Source organism: Oratosquilla oratoria, chromosome 1 (genome assembly GCF_046742065.1).
Source record: "Oratosquilla oratoria isolate Oo_2021 chromosome 1, ASM4674206v1, whole genome shotgun sequence".
In the NCBI taxonomy this organism is placed as follows: Eukaryota; Metazoa; Arthropoda; class Malacostraca; order Stomatopoda; family Squillidae; genus Oratosquilla; species Oratosquilla oratoria.
Window position 1 is genome coordinate 27,888,105 of NC_134777.1, and position 24,467 is coordinate 27,912,571.

Here is a 24,467-nt window from a genome sequence, read left to right on the forward strand (position 1 = left end):
TATCATTCATATAAATAGCGAACATTATTGGAGCCAATACAGATCCCTGTGGAACTCCACTAATCCCCTCCCAACCTGAACACTTTTCTCTGAGTACCACTCTCATCCAGTTTAGTAGGTTACCTTGTATCCCTCCTATGTTTTCCAATTTTTTAAATAATTTTTGTGGTACTTTGTTAAAGGTCAGATATCAACAGATATACCATTCACTAAAAATCATCGAAAAAGTACTTTTTAAAAGAATACAAATAATTGTTTTTCCCTATTACAGAAGAATTTATTCAGAAAATTCACTTTTAATTGCGCCTCGCATACCACTTTTCCGAAGTCTAGATATTCAGAATAACAATATTGTTTGTTTGGCAACTGTGATGTAATGAACGCGGAATTCCCCAAACCTTTCTCGAAGCGCACGGGCGGAATGTTTCGAATAGCAGACGATGCAATGAAATGAAGACAAAACTGTTTTTTGCCAAATTTGATAAGATGTAGATGGTGGAATTATATAGAATACTGTCAGTATGTTTTTTTTATGTACATTAAACTGTAAATACAAAAAGTTATGGAAGTCTTGATATCTGACCTATAAAGGTCAGATATCAAGACTTCCATAACTTTTTGTATTTACAGTTTAATGTACATAAAAAAAACATACTGACAGTATTCTAATTCCACCATCTACATCTTATCAAATTTGGCAAAAAACAGTTTTGTCTTCATTTCATTGCGTCGTCTGCTATTCGAAACATTCCGCCCGTGCACTTCGGGAAAGGTTCGGGGAATTCCGCATTCGTGACGTCACAGTTGCCAAACAAACAATATTGTTATTCTGAATATCTAGACTTCGGAAAAGTGGTATGCGAGGCGCAATTAAAAGTAAATTTTCTGAATAAATTCTTCTGTAATAGGTAAAAACTTTATTTGTATGCTTTTAAAAAGTACTTTTTCGAGCAATACGATGATTTTTAGCGAATGGAATATCTGTTGATATCTGACCTTTAAAGGCTTTTTGTAAGTCTAGGAAAGCACAATCAGCCCATCCATCTCTTTCTTGTATTATATATATTAGTCTTGAGTAGATACAGATTAAATTTGTAGCATATGATCTTCCCTGTCTGAATCCAAATTGTCTCAAGTTTATTATATTGTTTTCTTCCAAGTGTTTTATCCACCTATTCTTGATAATTTTCTCACAAATTTTGGCAACAGTGCTTGTAAGGGAGACTGGTCTCTAATTAGTTGGTTCTTCTTTGTTTCCTCCTTTATATATTGGTACAATATTAGCATTTTTCCAGTTTTTTGGTATTTTTCCTTCTTTGAGTGAGCAACTTATTATGTTGTATATTTTGTCCATTAGTTCTTTTTTACATTCTTTTAGTATCCTCCAATTTGCAATTTCAATTGGGCCATGTGATTTCCTAACATCAAGTTATGTGATGTTTATGGTTCTGGCATAGAATTGTGTTCCTTTTATTTTCATGAGATGTTCTATCGGGAGAATTTTAGTTTATATAGATATTCAATAAGGGGTGGTTTTGGTGCATCCTGTTATTACTCTTAGTGCTTCATTCTGCAGTGTTTGTAAGTTGTTTGTGTTTGATTTGCTGATTATTGGGAACTAGGCTGCAAAGGCATATTCTAGAGTGGTTATATTAGAATTATTCTTTGTTGTTCAAAGTCAGTGCTAGTGATGGTTTTAAATAGGTTTGTTTTTGTGTTGATTTTTGCTGTCAGGTATGTAATATGTGGACTGGGTGTCATATATGTATCAAAATTTAGCTCCTGAATTTTCAGATTCCTTTTAAATGGAAGGATTTGGTTATTTACTTTTAGTATGGGGATGTATGTTTTATTCATGGTTGTCTGGAGTGAGCAATGTTACTGTTAATATCTTGGAGTAAAGCTGCCATTCTGTTATTTTTGAGCCATTGCTCCAGTTTGTTTAAGTAGGTCTGAGTGTTCTTTGCTGCTATATTATATTTACTATACTATTGGGTTATTGTCAAGTCATCTGCATATGAGAAAACAGTGGGTCTTAATTCTGGTTCAGGAATTTATAGATCTCCTGTGAAGAGGTTGAGAAGTAATGGAAAAGTATTGCATCTTGAGGGACTCCTTTGTATAGCCTTTTTATACCTGAGATTTGGTTGTTTTTAGTTAATCTACATTGTCTCCCTGTTATAAAAGTTGGTTAACCACTTATTGTCATTGGTATGGATAACTTTTTTAATTATCTCTTTGGTTAGTATGTGTCTGGAGACCTTGTTGAAAGCTTTGTTAATATCTACAGCGACCATTGCTAATTTTCTAATGATAGTCTAGGTTGTCTTCTTTATTTGTGTTTGGATTGTAATTATTTCAGTGATGGTGTCTGATTGATTGTCTAGTGTCTCATCTTTTGTTAGAGAGGGTTGTGTCCACCTTTGTGTTTTATGTTCTCTTATTGTTGTGTAATCTGTGAATGAGGTAATAGTAATATGTGGTGTCACTTTTGTTTCTTGTATGAGTGCACTGCATATGTTGTGTTCATGTAGGAAAAGGAGCAGTTTTATTTGTTTCTTACTGAGTCCATTAATATTTACCTGTAGTATATTTAGGGTGTGTTATGTTCTGGTGTGTTTGTGGGTGTGAGGGTTGTCTTGTGTTGGTTACAACTCCAATTTTTTGTGTATTGGTTTGTGTTTGTAGGTGTTGTACATCTTAATTTGACCTATGCACTTGCACTGTTGGATCAAGTAACATTCACTGCTAGAAATCAGATGGACCTGTGGGACTCACCCATGGCTAGGAGAATGCAAGACCCACATGCTTTGGATTATGGTGCCAGCACATCACCACAGAACATTTAGTTATTTCAAGAGTAAAAGTTAATCTGAAATTAAATATGTGGAAAACCTGAACCAAAGTAAATGGATACCATCAGGAGAATAATATGCCTGTATGTGTTATCTTGAAGAATTTTTCAATAACATCAGTTACCAGAAATTAGGACTGGAAAACCTGAATTAAGGTACAGTGAATGGAAGTCCACCACGAGAGTAATAGTTTTACATGTGCCATGCTCAATTATACAGTAGGTACAAACTTTTACTATTACCTTTTTCAATCTCCATATCCTTGTCTAAGAGTGTGGGTAACTCAAATTCATTTCCTGGAGTCTTCAGGATGGTCAAGTCTGTGATAGGTTCTGTATCTTTTAAAGAAACTTTCATTGTCAACTCCTCCACTTCCTGCAAGAAGAAACAAAACATAAAATTTTATCTGAGAGAACCATGATGGTTTAACTTTTTATCTCTATCTTCTGTGTATTCTTGCCAATTTGATTATCTTTTAGTTTATGAATGTCCTCCTGAATATATATTGTATTTTCTTCTAGTTCTATTGTAATCCTTATTCGTAAATGACCTGATGGGAGATCCTGCAAGGTTTCCTATGTTGATTGTAGGGAGGGTGAGCACATGGTTATGTCTGGGGATTTTAGTTGATGTTTGTGTTGAAGAGATTGTGGTGGAGTTTTATATGTTTATGTTGGAGAGTTGTTCTAGTAGCTTGTATTTACCTAATTTCAGTACACAGGATAGGAGCAACAATCATGGGGTCCCATCTCCTACTTTCCAATCTATCATACCTGCCCTCAACTTCATGTATGGTTCCAACTTGGTCTATATCCTTAATTTCCAATCGTATATATATATTTTTTCTTCTTCCAACAGATAAGCATTTCAAAAGATTCTCTATAATTGTGGTAACACTTCGACCAAAAATTACATCTCAATTCCGTTTCTGTTCTTATATATAAAATAAAATAGATAAATTATTGGCGACATCTGCCAAGTATCTCACTCTTGCACGTCAAATAAATCTTTCATTTATTCTACCAATAACCAATATTCATTATTCTACCAACAATAACTGTGGGAGGGGTGAAGAGAAATAGTAACTCTAATTTGGTATTAAAATAAGACAAAGGAAAATATAATTTAATGTCCGTGCATCCCTTTAAATGTCCGTGCGGCATTTAAATGGCGCTACTGAAAAGTTTGTTTTCTTTCCATTCATCAAATTATAACTCGCCCATTTATATACCAATTTTCACAATTTTTTTTTCATTTGATAGAGAATTGTAAGACGTAAATATCTGGAAGTCAAAATAAAGCAAATTCTTTAGCAGTATTTTTCTTGACTATTATTTTTCCTCAGAAATTTAATCTTTTTAACAATATGTACACATAAAAATATAAAAAAAATCATTGCTATTCTCATAAGAGGTAAATAAAAATTAAAAATCGACTCCCCAAAATATTCAGATAGGGCCACTCTTCAAATGGACTTTAAGCAAAAAATATTTGGTAAGACCTTTTCTATGATATTAGTTTTTGAAGTTACTGAACATTTTGTCCATTAACTCTTAGATAATATGGTATTTTTAAGTGCAAGGAAGTGATACTACATGCATTAATAGGTAATCAGAAAAGGAAATTATTAATAAATTTTGTTTGTCTGAATAACTAATTCGGTTGTACCACACAAGAGTATGGGTGTCCGGGGCCCCCTTAACATGAATAGAATCCTGTGGTTGTGCTGTGCCATGCCCTTGCATGAATAAAGTCTCCTGTTTGTATTTCTAAGGCATGCCTTGCATGAATATGTGTTGTGTATTATCATTAATGTTATTGTCACTTGTGGAAAGAAACTTTGTATATATTTCATAATGTGTATGTTATAATGTAAAACACTGTACAATACCCATCTGTTGGGGTGCACTTTAAATAGATTCTGTCAGATGATGCCAAGCTCAGAAAATGTTACATGATTTGGCATGAAAACATGTTCTTCTTTCCCATTGGTTAGAAGTAGCCAAAACTACCTAGTTTAGGTATGTATCAACACCCAGGAAATGTAATCACTTATTCTTGGGCTATATAAGGCTGAGCAGAGAGTGACTACAGAGAACCAGAGTGGAGACCCAAGCAGAGAAAGACAACAAAAATATAAGAAAACTGAGAACAGAGAGAGAAAACAGGAAAAGAAACAGATTCATGAAATTTGCAGGGTATTCCAGTTCAAAAATGTTGTGATCATGGGAGATTTTACTTGTAGAAACATTAACTAGGAAATTTTCATAGATCAGGAAGTGCAAATTTTCTTGGATGAGGTGCAGGATAATTTCCTAAAACAAATAATTACCAATCCTATGAAAGGAGAGAATACTCTGGACTTACTTTTAACTAATAATGAGCATCTGATAAGTAATATAAAAGAGGGAGATAGTCTAGGCTCTAGCGATCATCAAGAAATAAGATTTAAAATTATTTGAAAAGAATTAAATGGTATGAATAACGTTTTAGTACCAGACTTCAGGAGATCCAATTTTGATGAGATAAGAGAGTATATAAGACATCTGATTACTTACAAGACTGACCCAAGGAGCTGTGATGGGGTAAGATATACAGTAAGCCCGGATGTCATTAGTGCGGTCAGAGGTTGGGTCACAGAGGGTAATATGCATACCTTGGACCAGGTCACTTACAAGCACAAGGTCATTAGCCCAGTCATTTATTTGGATGAAATGTACAGTCACCAAACAGCTTTAATGCAACATACATATACCAAAGGCTCTTTCCCCCTTACAAGGGAGGTAGCCAAAAAACAAAGGCATAAAACCACTCCCACCCATTCCATCCCCACATAATCCACTCCCATCCACCCCCTTCCCTCCCTCTTATCTTGGCTCCTCCTGGATGATGGGTCATCCCTGCCTCTTGCCCACTGCCCTGGATCAGAAGCAGTGTTGTAAGACACAGCACATCCACAGCAAAGCTGCTTCATTAAATCAGCAAACCCCCATCTCCATCCCCTAATGCAGAAATAGAAAAGACAGGAAGAAATCCTTTTGGGCTGCATCAATTTATTTTTCACACGTACTCCCTTACTCCCATCCCCGACCCGCTCCCCCTCATGCATCACAGCTTCATCCGTACACAACCACTTTCCATTCACCCCCATCTTCTGTCCTTCCTGAACAGACACTCCCCCCTCCCAACACCACTCTCACCCCATCCATCCATCTCATCCTTGGTTGCCCCCTTATGTTCACTCCCTCCACCTCTGCCTTCCATACCTCTTTCATTAATCTTTCTTCACTCATTCTTTCCACGTGTCCAAACAATCCCAATACTCTTTCATCAACCCCATCTCCCTTTCCACCCCTGTTCTCCTCGCTTCTCACACTATCCAGCCTAGTAACCCCTATCATACTTCTCAGGCACCTCATCTCAAACACATTCAAACTCCTCCTCTCTTATGTTCCATGTTTCTGCCCAATACAGTGCTGTCGGCACAATCATTCATTCATACAACCTCCTCTTTGCATCCATTCCCAAATATCTATTTCTCATTACACTTTTTAATCCACTAAGGCATTAACTTCCTTCTCTCAATCTACATTCTACCTCCACCTCCACTCCTCCCTTTCCTGCCACATTCACACCCAAGTATCTAAAACTATCCACTTCCTCCAATCTCTCTCCCTTAATACTCACTTCCAATCTGCTGCCACTTTCTCCCCTTGTACATCTCATCACCTTACTTTTACCCACATTTATCTTCAACTTCCTTCTTTTGCACATTTTCTCAAACTCTGTCACTAACTTCCTCAATCCCTCCTCTGATCCTGCTACAAGCACAGTGTCATCAGCAAACAACAGCTGGCTTATCTCCTATTTTTCTCCATTTTCTTTAATCATCTCCAATCCCTGACCCACTCCTTGCATTCACCTCTCGCACCACTCCATCCATGTATAAATTGAACATCAAGGGCAACATAATACATCTCTGATGAAGTCCCACCTTTACCTCAAACCACTCACCCATTTCTAATCCTAACACACACTCTACTACCGTATTTTCCGGCATATAGTGCGCGACTTTTTTCTGTTGGAAGGGCCTAAACATGGGGGGTGCGCGTTATCCGGTGGTGCGCATTATCTAAGGCCTACGATAAAAATTCTGTGGCTGTGTGTGTAATTTTTTTTCACAACAACGTGACGATGTTGGCCGTCACAAAGTCGGGATGGCACACTTCTCTGTGACGTTCCGTGAGAACAAGAAGAACAGCCATGGTGATATGAAAGAATACGCCAGCATGGACCATGTAAATATTTGGTATAGGTAGGTATCTATCGAATCTTATTTTTCATGTTTAAATAGGCCTAAACACCATGAAACATGATCAATATTCATGATATTTGCCCATGTTCACAGCATCCTAGTTTGAATTTTTATGTTGGCTTTGTTGCTTCACTTTAGGTATAGTACAAATTCCGTTGCGGCCGTTCATAAACTCGTGTCAAACACGTGACTACAACACCCTCTTTCGGGAGTTATATTAACTAAACGTCACCTCAATGAGAGACTGTCCTATTTCACCACTGTTATTGCAGGTTCAAAGGTAAAACGAAACAGTCTATAGTTTGTTTCAGTATTAAAAAAAAAAAAAAAATGGTAAAGATGAATTATTTCCTTAAGATATAAAATGAACATTTTCTGTAAAAATCCCGAAATTTTTCTGTATATTTTACTTTCAATAAACTTTTTTAGATCATATTTCCTACAAACTATTTAAGCTACAAAGTAATAAGGGACCAACGCACAACATGAGTCATATACCGGTACATGTAGTTCCGACTTTTTCTTAGTTGTGTCCTGATTGATGCCTAAACTGACACTTAATTTAGTGACAAATCAACAGATTTCCCTGCGGTGGCTCTAGCCAATGAAAAATACTTCTCCATGTAACCTCGTTCACATGATACTAGGTAATTAATCGCCGTTATTTCATTGGTTCATTTTTACTAACATTAATTATCGTAGTCTATGCAAATATTTGGGATCCGTAAAACAGCACTGGTACCAACATCATGAACGTTGGCCATTTTAGCTCACCCGGAATATGCGAGATCAGGGCCGAGATTGACAGTTCTATTGCCAATCTAGCCTACACTAAACACCCTCTTGCGAGAGTTTGTTAAACTAAACGTCACTTCAGTAAAGACACTTATGAACCGAAACATAGTTACTGCATGGCAATAAAAACTTGTACACGGTGATAAAAACTTGTACACGGTGATAAAAACTTGTAAGATGAATTATTCCCTCAGGATAGTAAATTAAAAATTTTCTGTAAAAATCCAAAATTTTTCATGTACATTTTGTATTCAATAATCATTTCATGGCTCAAATTTCCCACAAAACAATGGACCAACGCAAGCAGGAGTCGCATACATGCAGTTCACGAGCTTTAGCCACCAGTGACTTTTCCTGGCATGCGCGTTATAGGCCGGTGCGCGCTATCTGTGTACTGAGATAACGTAGTGCATGGGTGCGCATTATAACCCAATGCGCATTTTAAGCCAGAAAATACGGTACTCTCATAAAAACTTTTGACTGCTCCTAAAACCTTTTCTCCTATCCCACAGTGCCTTCCTGTCTACACTGTCATAAGCCTTTTCCAGATCCATAAAAGCCCAAAAAACACCCTTACCTTTTACTATTGCTTTCTCACATATCTGTCTTACCACAAAAATCTTATCTATGCACCCCATCCCTGTCCTAAACCCATGCTTCCTCACCAATTACTTCCTCTGTTCCTCTCCTAATCCTCTCAATCAAGACCCTCCCATAAGCCTTCCCAACCATACTTAACAAGCTTATCCCTCTGAAACTCACATTTGTCCCCTTTTCCCTTGTAAAGTGGAACTATACAGGCACTCCTCCAGTCCTCTGGCACTCTACCATCTTTTAAACAAACATTAAATAACCTCAACAGCCAGTCCACTATCACTGTACTTCCTTTTTTCAGACATTCTGCATAAATAAAATAATAATAATAAATAAATCAATAAAAATACATGCAAACATATACCAATAGCTTTTTCTCCCTTACAAAGGATGTAGCCAAAAGTCAAAGGCATAAATACAATCCTACCCATTTCATTCCCACATACTCCACTCCCATTCACCACCTCTCCCTCCATCTTTTCTTGGCTCCTCCTGGATGATAGGTCATCCCTGTATCTCACCCACTGCCCTGGGTCAGAGGCAATGTAGTAAGATACAGCATATCCATGTATTATGTCTGTATGTATATATCCATGTATGCATTTTCTTAAATACATTATCTATCTAAAAATCTCCTTCATAATCTTTAACTTACATGGCCAGGTCTAACATTAAGCATGAGATTGTAGACTCCCTTTACTCGGTGGAGAAATTCCTCATACTTGAGGAAGAAAGTAACTTTTTGATGAGCAGCCACATTTGCTGAGACTTGAAAATTCTTTACGCTAGAATAACAAGAAAAAAATAAAAGATTAATGGTCTATAGCTTATAACAGAAAAAGCCACTGAATAACAAAAGAAATGTGAAGATTTTTTTTTTTATAGAAATTACTATATTTTCATATCACTATAGAAAAAGAAAAATATTTATAGAAATACTTGATACATTTCTCAATAAATGATTACATATATATATATATATATATATATATATATAGATATATATATGCATATATATATTCATATATCTATATCCTTATATATTTATGTAAATATATATCATATGTATATATATATACTGTATATATATATATTCATATATATATATATATATATATATATATATATACACACACACACATACATATACACTGTATATATGTATATATAATCATAAGGCTCACCAACTTACCCTTGCTCTACAAGCACTGAGGTTTTACCTTTGCCCTTTGCTTTATGATATGTATGCCTAGCCTTCTCCTTCTCCTCAATAAGGCTAGTGTAGTTTTTCCCTTCAATCTCCCTAAAATATTATCACAAAAATAAGCATGTTAATCACAAAATTGAGGCAAATGATGCATTCAATCTTAGAATGATTCAACTGTATCAACATGTAATCTGACAATGCATTAACCCCTTCCATACAATGACATCAACAATTAACTATAGTTCCAGCAAGTTTCCTCATCCTTTGCATGCCAAAATGTTCGGCCATGATCTGAACAATTCCTGCAATCCAATAGCCAGGATGATATTTTGCCTTGTATTATGTTTTCTGAACTCCACTTAGATAGTTAAAGTGGTTATGTGCAAAACTTATTCAATTCACAATATATACACTCATTAATTACAATGAAGTTGGGTGTGAACAGAGTGCAAGTACAGGAGTCAGAGCAAGACCAATGCCCACGCATCTTAACTTATACCACGACCGCATGACACCAGTGCCAGGCACAGGTGCCTATGTGTGCCAATATAGCCTATTCTATCATTATTTGCCCAGCACCACACAATCTACCTGCTTCTTTATTTTTGTGTGAAAAAGGCTCACAGTTTATCAATCTCTAGTTATCTAACACAAGAAGGAATACTTGGATGAAGAAATGATTTAAAAAATATTAGTCACATTGATTGGACCATAACTGGAATATGCAGTGACACTATGGACACCCAGTACTAAAAAGAATATAAGGAAACTAGAAAGAATATAGAGAGCAACAACAAAGTTGGCACCAGCTCTTTCCAAATTAACATACAAACAAAGATGATTGAAATTAGAACTACCAACACTAGAGCAAAGAAGAGAAAGAGGAGATCTGCTGACTATATTTAGAATCATGAAAGGAATGGAAATCCTTGACAGAAAAGATTTACTAAAAAATGACAATGGAAAAACGAGAGGTCATGAAAAGAAACTCAAAAAGGACAACTACAGAAGAGATCGTAAAAAGTATAGCTTCCCACACAGAGTGCTGGATATATGGAATAACTTAGATAAAGAAACAGTGTGTGCAAATACTATTCAAGATTTTAAGAAAAAAATTGATGCTGAAAGATACAAAGACGGGTCACCGCGAGCATAGCTCCCTTCCCGTATAATACAACTAGGTAAATACAGTAGATAACAAAAGCAATGACTACTTCATATTGTCATTTTGCTTACATGCCCTCTGACCTCTGAGGGCAGGAGGCTTCAGTTTTGTAGTCCTCTGCCATCGGCTTGCAAATCTCCTGCAACTGGACAATCTGTATAAATTACTTATGTTACAATCATCTATCCCATTTTTTAAATTTAAGGTACCCTAATATCAATATCAATTTACCAAAATGATGATTACTGTGGCCCTAGCTATGATATGGCTTGGCACCATACCCGCATCCTTTGTGTCAGTGATGCATCATGGAACATGACAGTGAAGTTCTTCTACAACTTGTTAACAAAGACTCAGGTACCACTACTCTAGAATCCAATACCAGGCAACAGCTCATAACTTACAGCAAATCTGCCAGTTGATGATAACACTTCTTTCAGTACTTTTCTTGGGTGCCCATCCTTCATGGGTAAATAAAAATGGTGAAGCAATAACTGGATTTCTTGTCAACTCATGAACAAAAAAGTTATTGTTGGCTAGTGTGACTTTGTTGCCAATGTTTGCAATGACACAGACAATTACTGATTCTTCATAACTTTCTTAATTTTGAGTTGTCATTACTTGACAGATGGCTCAGTGCATCAGTGTTAGTGTGGTTAGAAGTCTTTTGGGTTTTCATCTGATAGCTGAATTAGCTTAGCAAGAGAGCCCAGCATGCCAGTTTGTTGGCAATTACAACCAAAGTTACTTTTCCTGGTCTGTGATCCATAATCACATGGTATGCTCATGGGTATCTTCAGATCAGAATGAACCAGGATGTCATCTGATGACAGCAATTCTTGGAAGCATTCGAAAGTCCTTTGCTGCAATTTTCCCCACTTCCAGGAAGAGTGCTTTGTCAGATGGTACAGTGGTTCAGAAATAATGAGAAGATGTGTTGGCAAAAATTGACATAAAACTGTACCTAGCCAACAATGTTTTTGAAGTTGGACACATCTATGGGTATGACCTCTTGTGGACAGCATTTATGTTGGATTCTTTAAGAATACCCTCTTGTGACAGAATACTCTATATCCTAAATATTCAACCCACAGCTGAGCAAACTAACATTTATCTAGCTGATAGTGGAGTCCTTTTTTATCTGGATGTTGCAGTAGTTATTTCAGGTTGCTGAGGTGATCTTTCACATTTTAGCTGCTTACAAAAATGTCCAGGTAAACAACAACTCAAGGCAAATCTTTGGTTAGCTGGTCAATGATTTGCTGGAAATATCCAGGAGTGGACTTGATACTGAATTGTGACCATTTCTGGAGAAGCATGCTTTTATGTGCACTTAGGGTAAGCTTCCACTGACCTCTTGGACCAAGCTTGATCTGATTGTACACAAGCAAAATAAATTTTTGTGAAACTGTATCCAACTCCCAGCTTGCAAATCAGATCCTCTGGGAGAGGCAGAGATTGACAGTGTTCCTTCAACTACCTATTATGACAGAATAATAACCACAAACACATAATCGTACTTTATTCTCCCCTGGTAATAGTGCTTTACAAATGGGAACAACTAGCATGCCATAATCATTGGACAGTGTAGGTTCCTATGTTCCTGTGGCAATTCCATCCTTGTATGCCTTTTTCTAGCTCCTCTAGGGTAAAGAAAATGACTTATGTAAGAGGAGATGACATTCCTTTGAGACTGGATCTGCTCTTGCCAAAGAGCCAGACATCACTGGTTCTTTGAACTACCTTACCCCATACAAAAGTAACCATGTAATAACTAAATTTCAGCTGGCAGATAAAGATATAGAACCAATGAATGAATCACCACATAGGCAAAGCAGACTTCTCAGGATTTAAAAAATTCTATGAAGAAGCAGGCTGAGAGTAATTCCTCAAAACCACTGGAACTATGAGGAAATAGGAAATCTTTCTCTACATTTACAACCTGAGAGTGAACAAACATGTACCAATGATTAGTGGAAGGAAGAAACAGCAACAAAGCTACTTCAACTAAAGATATGAGATAGCTAAGAAAGACAGAGGTGGTCTGGAGAAAATGGAGGAAGCTCAAAATGAGCTAGAAATGATGGTACATGAATCAACAGGGGGAGGAAAGGAATTATTTTGAAAGATGTGTTGTAGATAAATGCAGAGATGAACTAATGGTAAACTGAAGACAGGAAAGACAGGATCCCATAAGCATTGCACCTTTCCTGTAAACACCTAGGTCTTTAAATCCAATACTTGCCAACTGCCACTTGTGTGGACATTTGGGCCCAGGAGATAAACCCACATCTGGAATTTGTAGGGTTTTATGTCCTGGGCTAATTCCCAAAGCGAGTTTATCCCCTGGGCCCAAACGTTCACATGTGTCGGTTGGCGAGTGTTGTATTAAAAAACCTACATGTACAATTAGGTAATTATGATTAGGTATATACTGTGCATACTTTATTGAGTGTAGTGAAAAAATATGAGCCATTTTACAACCAATCACCACCTTTATTTCTAAGTATGTGACATGGATGGGTACCTGCATATGATAGTCCTGCTGGATGGACAAGGAAGCTGCCCATTTTCAAAGTTTGTAAACCCCCTCACCTTGATCAAGAGGTGTAGCTTTGAGGGACTGACACTGGCTCTAGACTTGGCCCAAAATCTCTATTAACTTTATCTGTTTTATAATTTTTCACACATGGAGAGCTCACAATTGGTGACTGTTCTCCTCTCCCTACAGCTATGAGCCAGCAACATTCTTTCGCAATGCAAACTGGGAAAAATTCCAAAATGAAGATACAGGGATAGAAGAAAAATGGAACATACTAAAAGAAATCTATAATGAAGGAGTGGACAAATTCGTACCACAACAAAAAATGGAAAAGGCATACATAAAGAATTGGTACAACAAAAGATGTAGTGAAGCAAAGGAAAAAAGGGACAAAGCTTGGAAAAAATGGAAAAGAGATAAGAAACAAAGCAAATGGCAAACATACATCAAACTAAGAAACGAATATATAAAAATACGCAGAGGTGAAAAGAGAAATTACGAAAAAAAGATAATAGACAAATGTAAAGAAGAACCCAAACTATTTTACAAATATGTAAATGGAAAACTGAAAAACAAACAAGAAATAGAAAAACTGCGCCAAGATAAAAAAGAATTTACAGAAGAACTGGAAATGGCTGAAATAATGAACAACCACTTCAGATCAGTATTCACAATAGAAAACTCGTCTAACAGTGAAGTTAGAGAGAGAGAATTATCCCCAGCAATGAAAGAAATAAACGTAACACAAAAAGAAATCAGTGATCAAATTAAAACCCTGGATGTCAGAAAATCACATGGCCCAGACGGAATAGCAAACTGGATACTGAAAGAATGCATGGAAGAATTAACTGACAAAATATATGATATAATTAAATCATCAATTAAAGAAGGAAAAGTACCATGGACTGGAAAAAAGCAAACATTGTACCAATTTATAAGGGAGGTGATAAGGAAGATTCATCTAACTACAGACCGGTCTCACTAACAAGCACAATAGCAAAAATTTGTGAAAGAGTGATCAAAAACAGATGGGTTAAGTACCTGGAAGAAAAATCTATACTGAACCCAAATCAATTTGGATTTAGACAAGGGAGATCCTGTACAACAAATCTGATTTGCTTTTACTCAAGATTAGTAGACATAATAGAAGAAAGAGATGGATGGGCAGATTGTGCTTTTCTGGACCTGCAAAAGGCATTCGATAAGGTACCTCATAGGAAACTAATAAATAAGATAGAGTCAAAAGGTGGCATCAGAGGAAAATTATTGGAATGGGTGAAAGACTTTCTGATTGGGAGGAAAATGAGAGTTGTAATTAGAGAAAAATTCTCCAACTGGGAAGAAGTAAAAAGCGGGGTCCTGCAAGGATCAGTACTGGCACCGATCATGTTCGCTGTATACGTTAATGACATGAATGAAGGCGTGGAGTGCTATATAAATTTTTTGGCAGATGATGCAAAATTACTTAAGAAGGTAAAAACGGAAGAGGACTGCAGCTCATTGCAACAAGATCTGGACACAATATGGAATTGGACTAAAAAATGGGAAGTAAAATTCAATATTAAGAACTGCAGCATAATGGAATTTGGAAAGAGTAAAAATAGAATATCAAAAGATTACAGAATTGGGGAAGAAAAAATAAATAAAACAAACTATGAAAAAGATCTTGGAGTGATGATTGGAAAGGACATGAAACCAGATAAGCATATAAACAAGATGTTCAGAGAAACCTACAACTTATTGAGAGCAATAAAAGTGGCATTTACCTATATGGACGAAGAAATGATAAGGAAAATACTTACTACACTAATAAGACCAAAACTCGAGTACGCAGCATCACTTTGGACACCCAGTACCAAAAAGAATATTAAGAAACTAGAAAGATTACAAAGAGCGACAACAAAACTAGCACCGACACTCGCCGAACTAACATATGAGCAAAGACTATCCAAATTGAACCTACCAACTCTGGAACAAAGAAGAGAAAGAGGAGATTTGCTAACTATCTACAGAATAATGAAAGGAATGGAAGTTTTAGACAGGAACGACCTATTAATGTGGGACAACGGTAAAACAAGAGGACACGGAAAAAAATTGAAAAAGGATAGTTATAGAAAAAACTTGAAAAGGAACAGTTTCCCACACAGAGCGATAAATACATGGAACAAATTAGACAACAAAACAGTATGTGCTAACACTATACAAGATTTTAAGATAAAACTTGATGCGGAGAGATACAAAGACGGGTCACCACGAGCATAGCTCCCCTCCCGTATATTACAACTAGGTAAATACAACTAGGTAAATACATTGATACAACACAGACAACAGTCCAAAGTTTCTTTATAAAGAACTTTGACCATTACCAGACACTGGGATTGTGGGTTTTCCACTGAGGCAATGATTGATTGAATAGTTTTGTGCAAGCTTGGACTATATCTTTACAATATTTCATTGTTTCAACCTGAATGGATAATGAACTTGTGCATATTGGGTTGGCACTCAGAAGTCAATCAAATAAAGTCAAAGTAAACAACTTTGAACATAACCTCGTCAACTTCACTGAGCCTTTCTTAGAAATCTCCATTTTTTTCTGAAGTTAGGACATCACCTGTGAACTTTGAAAAAATTTTGCTCTCTGATAATATATAATGGCATCTGTAAGTTTCATATGGGTAAAATTTTCTCCACTTGCATTCCTATTTCTTTCTAAATTAAGCTGAATGAAAACCCCTTCAAGGCATCCTACAGTATGTTTCTCTTCCCAGGATAGCACTCTAAAGTACTGCAGATCTGGAGCAATGCAAAACTGTGTAAACAAAATGGAATAAAGGACTGATTTTCTTTCACATTTAACCCCACCATTACACATTCAACCCTGTGCATTCCTACTCCTTTGGCAATGTTTTTTGTTTCTTCCAACTTTCTGCTGTCTGACGTACATAATAAGAGAGGAAACAAAAGCCATCTTGGGCAGCTGCATCTTAAACAACAACTCTGTGCTTTCATTGGATGGGTTCTTCATTCGCGATGTGACATGTGTGATAGCATAGCGGCGATCCACCACTGTTGAGACACGAAGACTGGAGATGATACCAACTTCACAAAGGGCAATCTGCACAATGAGAATCAGGAACACTGGGTTAGTCTTAAATAAAAGAAATTATAAAACCTATTCAAACTAATCCAAAGAATATATTTGTATATGGTTTTACATGATTTAAACTATGATTGACACAGTGAACGATACAGCATAGATTTTCTTGTGAAAAATGTTAGGCAAAAATATTTAGATCAGGGTTCAGTTCAGTCATGAAAAGGATCTTTATCACGTAGGTGTTGTTATAGAAAATGCCAAGTATTTACTCAATCATGAGCCAAGCTGAGGGTCAAATTTTAGCCTGATGGGGACTTGAATCAATTCAGATCCCATTTTGGCCAGAGCCAAACCTTACTTGAGTAGGAATGCATAGACTTTTCACCAGAAAAACCTGTAATATATAGCAGCCCACTTGTAATAGTATTCAGACAATGTATGGGCACAGAGTAATCTTTTTTTAATTAAACTATTGCCTAAGTTTCAATGACTGGAAATTCACAGCCTCAAAGCACCTGGTAGTGCTGCTTAGGTCCTCCAATTGATCTCTTTAGGAAGAAATCTGAGTCAGATTACTGCACTGTATTAGCTTGGGGCTGTTTCTATGTCACTACCTGAAAGTAATAAGGAACAGGAGGGCAATCATTGGGTGTCAGATCTCCTTGTGTTTAAAAGTGGAGCAAATATAGATGAAGCTGATAAAGAGAGCTCCTGGGTCCATTCAAAAGAGTGAGTGCCAGATTCTTGAGGCTGCACCTCCAAACAGAAATGAGGATGTTGATAGGGTTTGAAGATGGGTGCCAGAGAGACGACAATGATATCGTTCTTGCAGGACCACCTTATGTAGGTGGCCAACATTGGTCTTGATCCTTTCTGATGATTTCATTAGTTTGTCTTCCAGGGAATCTGGAAATTCTCCATTTCATGAAAAGATAATTTCTCAATGAACTTTTGAAACTCACATATTGGGAGTCTTTGCTTTATGATGGCCTCGACTTCCCCACTTAATGCTTACAACACTGGCAATGCTTGTCCCTGTAATGCCCCTTTGCGGGTTTTTTTTTCTTCAAATTATGTAAACAACTAATTGGTGAGGATGGTGGAGGAATATGTGACTATACACACACACACACACATCAGTCGAAGAGACGACGAAGTTTGGAACTCCAAGAAAACTTCAAGTTTCATCGATCTCAACAACAAGGGAGTACCTTTGTTGTATTACTTGGGAAGGGGAAAGCTCATGGTGTAGTGGGAAGGTGAAGAAAAAGGAGAAAGGGAGGGATTACTGAGGGAAATGGAAGGAAATAAGGAAGGTGACAAACGGGTTCCCCCGGACGTCAGGAGAAATGTCAACAAGAGGGCTGCAGATGGCACAGGCAAAGTCGAAAATATCAGTAAAAGCATTAAGTTTAGAAATATAGATAAGAACAGCACAATAGAAAGTAGAGATAATAATTTCCATTCATTTAATGAGGGGGGGATGACAACTTCCCCCAATTAGCAAGTCTAGCGGAAAGACTAGAGAAAATGACCAAGCATTGGGAGGCTAGGTTCAGCCAACTTACACGGATTACAGAAAGAGTTGATAAATTGGAAGAACTAAAGGAGAACCAAAACCTAACTAAAGAAATAGAAGAATTAAAAAGACAGTTAAAAGAAGTAAAAGATGAGAATGAGGAATTAAAAAATAATAATAAAGAATATAAAGAGTCCATAGCAAACAAAGCACAAGGTTGGAGAAAAGTCCAAGAGAATAACAAAGTTGTATTTACAGATATAGTGAAACAACAGATGAAGGAACAAACTAAGGACACAATTATTAAAGTGATGAGAGAGAAGGAGAATATAGTAAGAGACTTAGCGGACAAAAAGAAATGAAGATTTTTATAATATGGGTGGAGGAGAAGTATAATCTAAATAGGACCACAGGAGCAAAAGAGGAAAAGGAAAAGGTAAACAATATATTAGAAGTAGTTCAAGAGGATGGACAAGAAACAGGAAAAGAAATTGAAGAAATATAGAGACTAGGGAAATATAACACAGATAAGACCAGACCAATTAAGATCAAATTCAGGTTACAAAAGACAGTAGAGAATATCTTAGCAAAAACAGGGAAACTAGCAGACAGTGAACAATATAAACAGGTATGGATAAAAAGAGAAATGAATAAAGAGGAAAGAGAGGAGGAGAAAACAAAAAGACTACAAGCTAAGGGGAAAAAAACAAGAAAAGAACAGAGTCAGAAAAAGAGAAATTCTATTGGAGAGTAGTGAATATGAAAGTGAAGAAATGGTTCATAGCAGAGAAAAACAGAAAGGAAACAGAAAACACGATGGAAGTAGCAGAAAATTAAGAGTGTCTTACACAAATATAGATGGATTAATAACAGGCTTGAATAAACTGAATGATTACCTGAAGGAAAAAGAACCGGACATAATTGGAATTGTAGACAAAATTTAAAGGTCCACTACCACCCAACAGTGTAGGACATGGTGCATATAATTATTGGAATAGAAACAGAGAGGTAAAACAAGGGGGTAGAGTTATGTTCCTGACTAAGAAAGATATAAATGTGAGGAATGTCAAATATGGAAAGAATAGAGTAGAGATGATTATGATGGAAGTGGAGGACAAGGATAAGAAGAGCAGGAAGGTTGTAGTAAATTATATGCCTCCTAAAATGGCTTCGTGGTAAGAGAAAGAACACTAAAGTATGTTTGAAGACACAAGGATAACACTAAATAAGATAATGGAAGATGAAGGAAGAATAGTTATAATGGGTGACTTTAATTGTAAAGAAATCTGCTGGGAAGAGATGACAGTGAAGGGTGGAGACAACCTATGGGGAAATGTACTATTTTATATGATTATAGAACATACAATAACACAATGGATTCAAGAGAATACTAGGTATAGAAATGAGGAAGAACCATTGAGACTGGACCTAATAATCACATCAGAACCTGAAATAATGCACATGATTGAATATAAAACACCAATAAGTAAAAATGACCACATATTGGTTGAACTGGAACTAAATGAAGAAAAATACATGAAAAAAAAAAATAGTATAGAAAGGGAAGATTGATGTATGATTTTTTTTTTATCAATATTTTGACAAAAATTTATATAAAAAAAAAAAAAAAAAAAAGGAGTGGAAAAGTATGTCCCAAGACAAAAGCAAGAAAAAGAATATGTATAGTGCTGGTGCAACAAAAGATGTAGGGAGTTAAAAGACAAAAGAGATAAAGCTTGGATAAAATGGAAAAAAGACAAAAGACCTGAAAAATGGAAAATATATAATAGAGAAATCAATATGTACAAGTGTGCAGAAAAGAAGAGATAAAATATGAAAAAGATGTCATAGAAAAATGTAAAGATCAACCAAAACTATTTTACAGATATGTAAACAATAAACTGAAAAACAAACAAGAATTAGAGAAACTATGGCAAGGAGGAGTTGAATGCACAGAGGAAATAGAAATGGCAGAAATTATGAACAAGCATTTTCAATCAGTGTTTACAAGGAAGAACATGCAACCTAGAGATATCGAATGGGAGGAGAAAGTCCTCCTTATGAAATAGATAGAAGTATCAAGGAATGAAATAATGAAACACTTGAGTAATCTTGATGTCAGAAAATCGCATGGACCAGATGAAATAGCAAACTGGATTTTGAGAGAATGCAGGAATGAACTAACAGACAAAATACATAGTCTAATAAACAGTTCATTGAAAGAAGGAAAAGTTCCAGAAGATTGGAGAAGAGCAAATATAGTACCAATATGTAAAGGGGGAAACAAAGAAGACCCTACTAACTATACAGTAGACTGGTCTCTCTAACAAGTATGATAGCAAAAATTTGTGAAAGAATTATCAAAAGTAGATGGGTAAGGCATTTGGAAAAAAACAACATACTAAATCCAAGGCAATTTGGATTCAGACAAGGACAATCATGCGTCACAAACTTAATGTGTTTCTATTCAAGGTTAATAGATGTAATAAAAGAAAGAGATGGATGGGCTGATTGTGCATTTCTAGACCTGAAAAAAGCTTTTGATAAGGTGCCACATAAGAAGTTGCTTAAGAAGTTAGAAACTGCAGGAGGAATACAGGACAAACTACTGAAGTGGATGGAAGACTTCTTACATGAAAGAAAAATGAGAGTAGTGATAAGAGACAAAGACTCTAATTGGGATGAAGTGATAAGTGGTGTTCCACAAGGAATAGTTCTGGCCCCAATAATGTTTGCTATATATATTAATGATATGGACAAAGGAATTGAAAGTTATATGAGCTTCTTTGCGGATGATGCAAAATTGTTGAAAAAAGTGAACACTGAAGATTGTGAGTTGCTACAGAGTACATACATATACCAAAGGCTTTTTCCCCCTTACACGGGGGGTAGCCAAAAAGAAAAAGGCATAGAAACCACTCCCACCTATTCCATTTCCCATATATTCCACTCCCCTCCACCCTCCTCCCTCCCTCCCATCTTGGCACCTCCTGGATGATGGGTCATCCCTGCATCCTGTCCACTACCCTGGGTCAGAAGCAGTGTCACAAGACACAGCACATCCACAGCAAGGCCACTTCATAAATTTGGCAACCCCCCCTCTCCTTCCCCTCATGCAGAAAAGGAGAAGACAGGGAGAATTCCCTTCGGGCTGCGTCAAATTTGTTGTCATACATACTTCCTCACCCCCCACCCATTCCCCCTCATGCATCACAGCATCATCTATACACAACCCCTCTTCATTCACCCCTCTCTTCTGTCCTCTCCCATCCTTCCTCCCCAGACATTCCTCTCTTTTGTAATGCCCCTTTCACCCTATCCATCCATCTCATCCTAGGACGCCCCCATATTCACTCCTTCCACCTCTGCCTTCCACACTTCTTTTACTAATCTTTCTTCACTCATTCTTTCCATGTGTCCAATCCATCCTAATACCCTTTCATCAACCCTATCTCCCAGTTCCCTTTCCACCCCTGTTCTGCTCCTCACCTCCTCATTTCTCACTCTATCTAGCCTAGTAACCCTTATCATACTTCCCAGACATTTCATCTCAAACACATTCAAACTCCTTCTCTCTTCCTCTCTCATGTTCCATGTTTCTCCCCGTACAATGCTGTTGGCACAATCACTCCTTCATAAAACCTCCTCTTAGCATACAGAGTGATCTCAATAAAATATGGAAATGGAGTAAGAAGTGGGAGATGGAATTCAATATTAAGAAGTGTAGTACAATGGAGTTTGGGAGAAGCAAAAAAAGAATAGCGGGATCATATAAATTGGAAGAAGAAATGGAAAAAGTAGAAAACGAGAAAGACCTAGGAGTCATTATTATGAATAATATGTCACCTGAGAAACATATAAACAAGATTTTTGGAGAAACTTATAATTTAATAAGAACAATCAAAGTGGCATTTACATACCTGGATGAAGAAATGGTGAAGAAAGTACTAGTCATTTTGATAAGACCAAGATCGGAATATGCAGCGACGACGTGGTTACCAAGTAAAAAAAAAAAAAAAAAAAAAAAAAAAAAAAAAAAAAAAAAAAAAAAAAAAAAAAAAAAAAAAAAAAAAAAAAAAAAAAAAAAAAAAAAAAAAAAAAAAAAAAAAAAAAAAAAAAAAAAAAAAAAAAAAAAAAAAAAAAAACTTGAAAGAATACAAAGAGCAATTACAAAATTGGCACCAACACTCTCAAAACTATCATATGAAGAGAGACTAGCAAAACTTGAGCTACAGACATTAGAGCAAAGAAGAGAGAGAGGAGATTTGATAACCATTTATAGAATCATGAAAGGCATAGAAACTATTGATAGAGAGGATCTAATAACATGGGATGATAGAAATACAAGAGGACACGGAAAGAGAATCAAGAAAGACAGTTATAGAAGAGATCTGAAAAAGAACAGCTTTCCCCAAAGAGTAATAGACATTTGGAACAAGTTAGATGAGAAAGTGGTGTGTGCAAAAACAATACACGAATTTAAAAACACTCTAGATAAAATGAGATATGAAGACGGGACACCACGAGCATAGCTCCCCTTCCCGTAAAATACAACTAGGTAAATACATGTCGGTCAAAGTGGCAGTAAAGTTCGGACTCCGGAGTTATCCAAGAATTTTGAGAATCACAACAACAAGGAAGTACCTGTGTTGTTTTAATAGGGAAGGGGAAAGATCATGGTGTAGTGGGAAGGTGAAGAAAAAGGAGAAGAGGAGGGATTACTGAGGAAAATGGGAGGAAATGAGGAAGAGGACAAATGGGCCCAGGATCTAAGGAGAAGCGTAAACAAACAGGGGGCAGAATATACAGACAAACAACAAGGAAGCAGAGGTGTGAAGAGCAGAAATATAGATAATAGCAGCACAATGAAAAGAGATGATAACTGCTTTTATGGATTTAAAGAGGGAGGAGGGAACAACCTCCCCCGACTAGTAAATCTAGAGGAGAAACTAAAAAAAATGAACGAAGAATGGAAGGCTAGGTTTGATCAATTAACTCTAGTAGCAGAGAAAGTTGATAAACTGGAAGAACTAAGAAAAGAGAATCAAAATCTAGCTAAAGAAGTACTGTAGAAGAATTAGAAGAATTAAAAAGACAGTTAAAAGAAGTAAAGGAAGAGAATGAGGAACTAAAGAGGAATAATAAAGAAAATAGAGTCCATAACAAAAGAAGTGGTTTGAAAAAGGTTCAGGAGAATAACAAAATTTAATTTAGAGATAGAGTGAAACAACATATGAAGGAACAAACTGAAGGCACAGTTATTAAAGTGATGAGAGAGAAGGAGAATATAGTAAGAGACTAAGCAGATAAAAAGAAATGTATAATTATATTAGGGATGAAAGAGAAGTATAATCTAAATAGGACTACAAGAATAAAGGAGGAAAAGGAAAAAGTAAATAGTATATTAGAAGTAGTTCAAGAAGATGAACCAGAAATAGGGAAACAAATAGAGGAAAAGTATAAGCTTAGGAAATACAATACTGATAAGACCAGACCAATTAAGGTTAAATTCAGGTCACAAACGACAGCAGAGAATATCTTAGCAAAAACAGGGAAACTAGCAGACAGTGAACAATGTAAACAGGTATAGATAAAAAGAGAAATGAATAAAAAGGAAAGAGAGGTATGAGAAAACAAAAAGACTACAAGCTAATGAAAAAAATGAGAAAAGAACAGAGACAGAAAAAGAGAAATTCTATTGGAGAGTAGTGAATATGAAAGTGAAGAAATGGTTCATAGCAGAGAAAAATGGAAGGGAAACAGAAAACACGATGGAAGTAGCAGAAAATTAAGTGTCTTACACAAATACAGATGGATTAATAACAGGCTTGAACGAACTGAATGATTACCTGAAGGAAAAACCGGATATAATGGGAATTGTAGAGACAAAATTGAAAGATCCACTACCACCCATATGCACCATGTGTAGGACATGGTACATATAATTGTTAGATTAGAAACAGAAAGGTAAAACAAGGGGGTAGAGTTATGTTCCTGACTAAGATATAAATGTGAGGAATGTCACATATGGAAAGAATAGTGTAGAGATGATTACGATGGAAGTGGAGGACAAGGATAAGAAGAGCAGGAAGTTTGTAGTAAATTATGTGCCTCCTAAAACGGCTTCGTGGGAAGAGAGAGAACACAAAAATACGTTTGAAGACACCAGGATATCACTAAGATAATGGAAGATGGAGGACGAATAATTATAATAGGTGACTTATATTGTAAAGAAATCTGCTGGGAAGAGATGACAGTGAAGGGTAGAGACAACCTATGGGGAAATGTATTACTTGATATGATTATTGAACATACAATGACACAATGGATACAAGAGAATACTAGGTATAGAAATGAGGAAGAACCATCAAGACTGGA

General features: G+C 36.3%; 1 protein-coding gene across 1 annotated transcript in view; it reads right to left on the reverse strand.

Moving 5' to 3' along the window:
- Positions 1 to 24,467, reverse strand: part of LOC143027647 (inter-alpha-trypsin inhibitor heavy chain H4-like) — a 191,203-nt gene that overhangs the window by 130,314 nt on the left and 36,422 nt on the right. Inside the window, exons 5-8 of the mRNA XM_076189048.1 lie at positions 16,416 to 16,588; positions 9,752 to 9,862; positions 9,215 to 9,344; positions 3,098 to 3,230 (exon numbers count right to left, since the gene is read on the reverse strand). Coding sequence (XP_076045163.1) covers positions 3,098 to 3,230; positions 9,215 to 9,344; positions 9,752 to 9,862; positions 16,416 to 16,588 — 547 coding nt within the window. The remainder of the gene's footprint in view (positions 1 to 3,097; positions 3,231 to 9,214; positions 9,345 to 9,751; positions 9,863 to 16,415; positions 16,589 to 24,467) is intronic.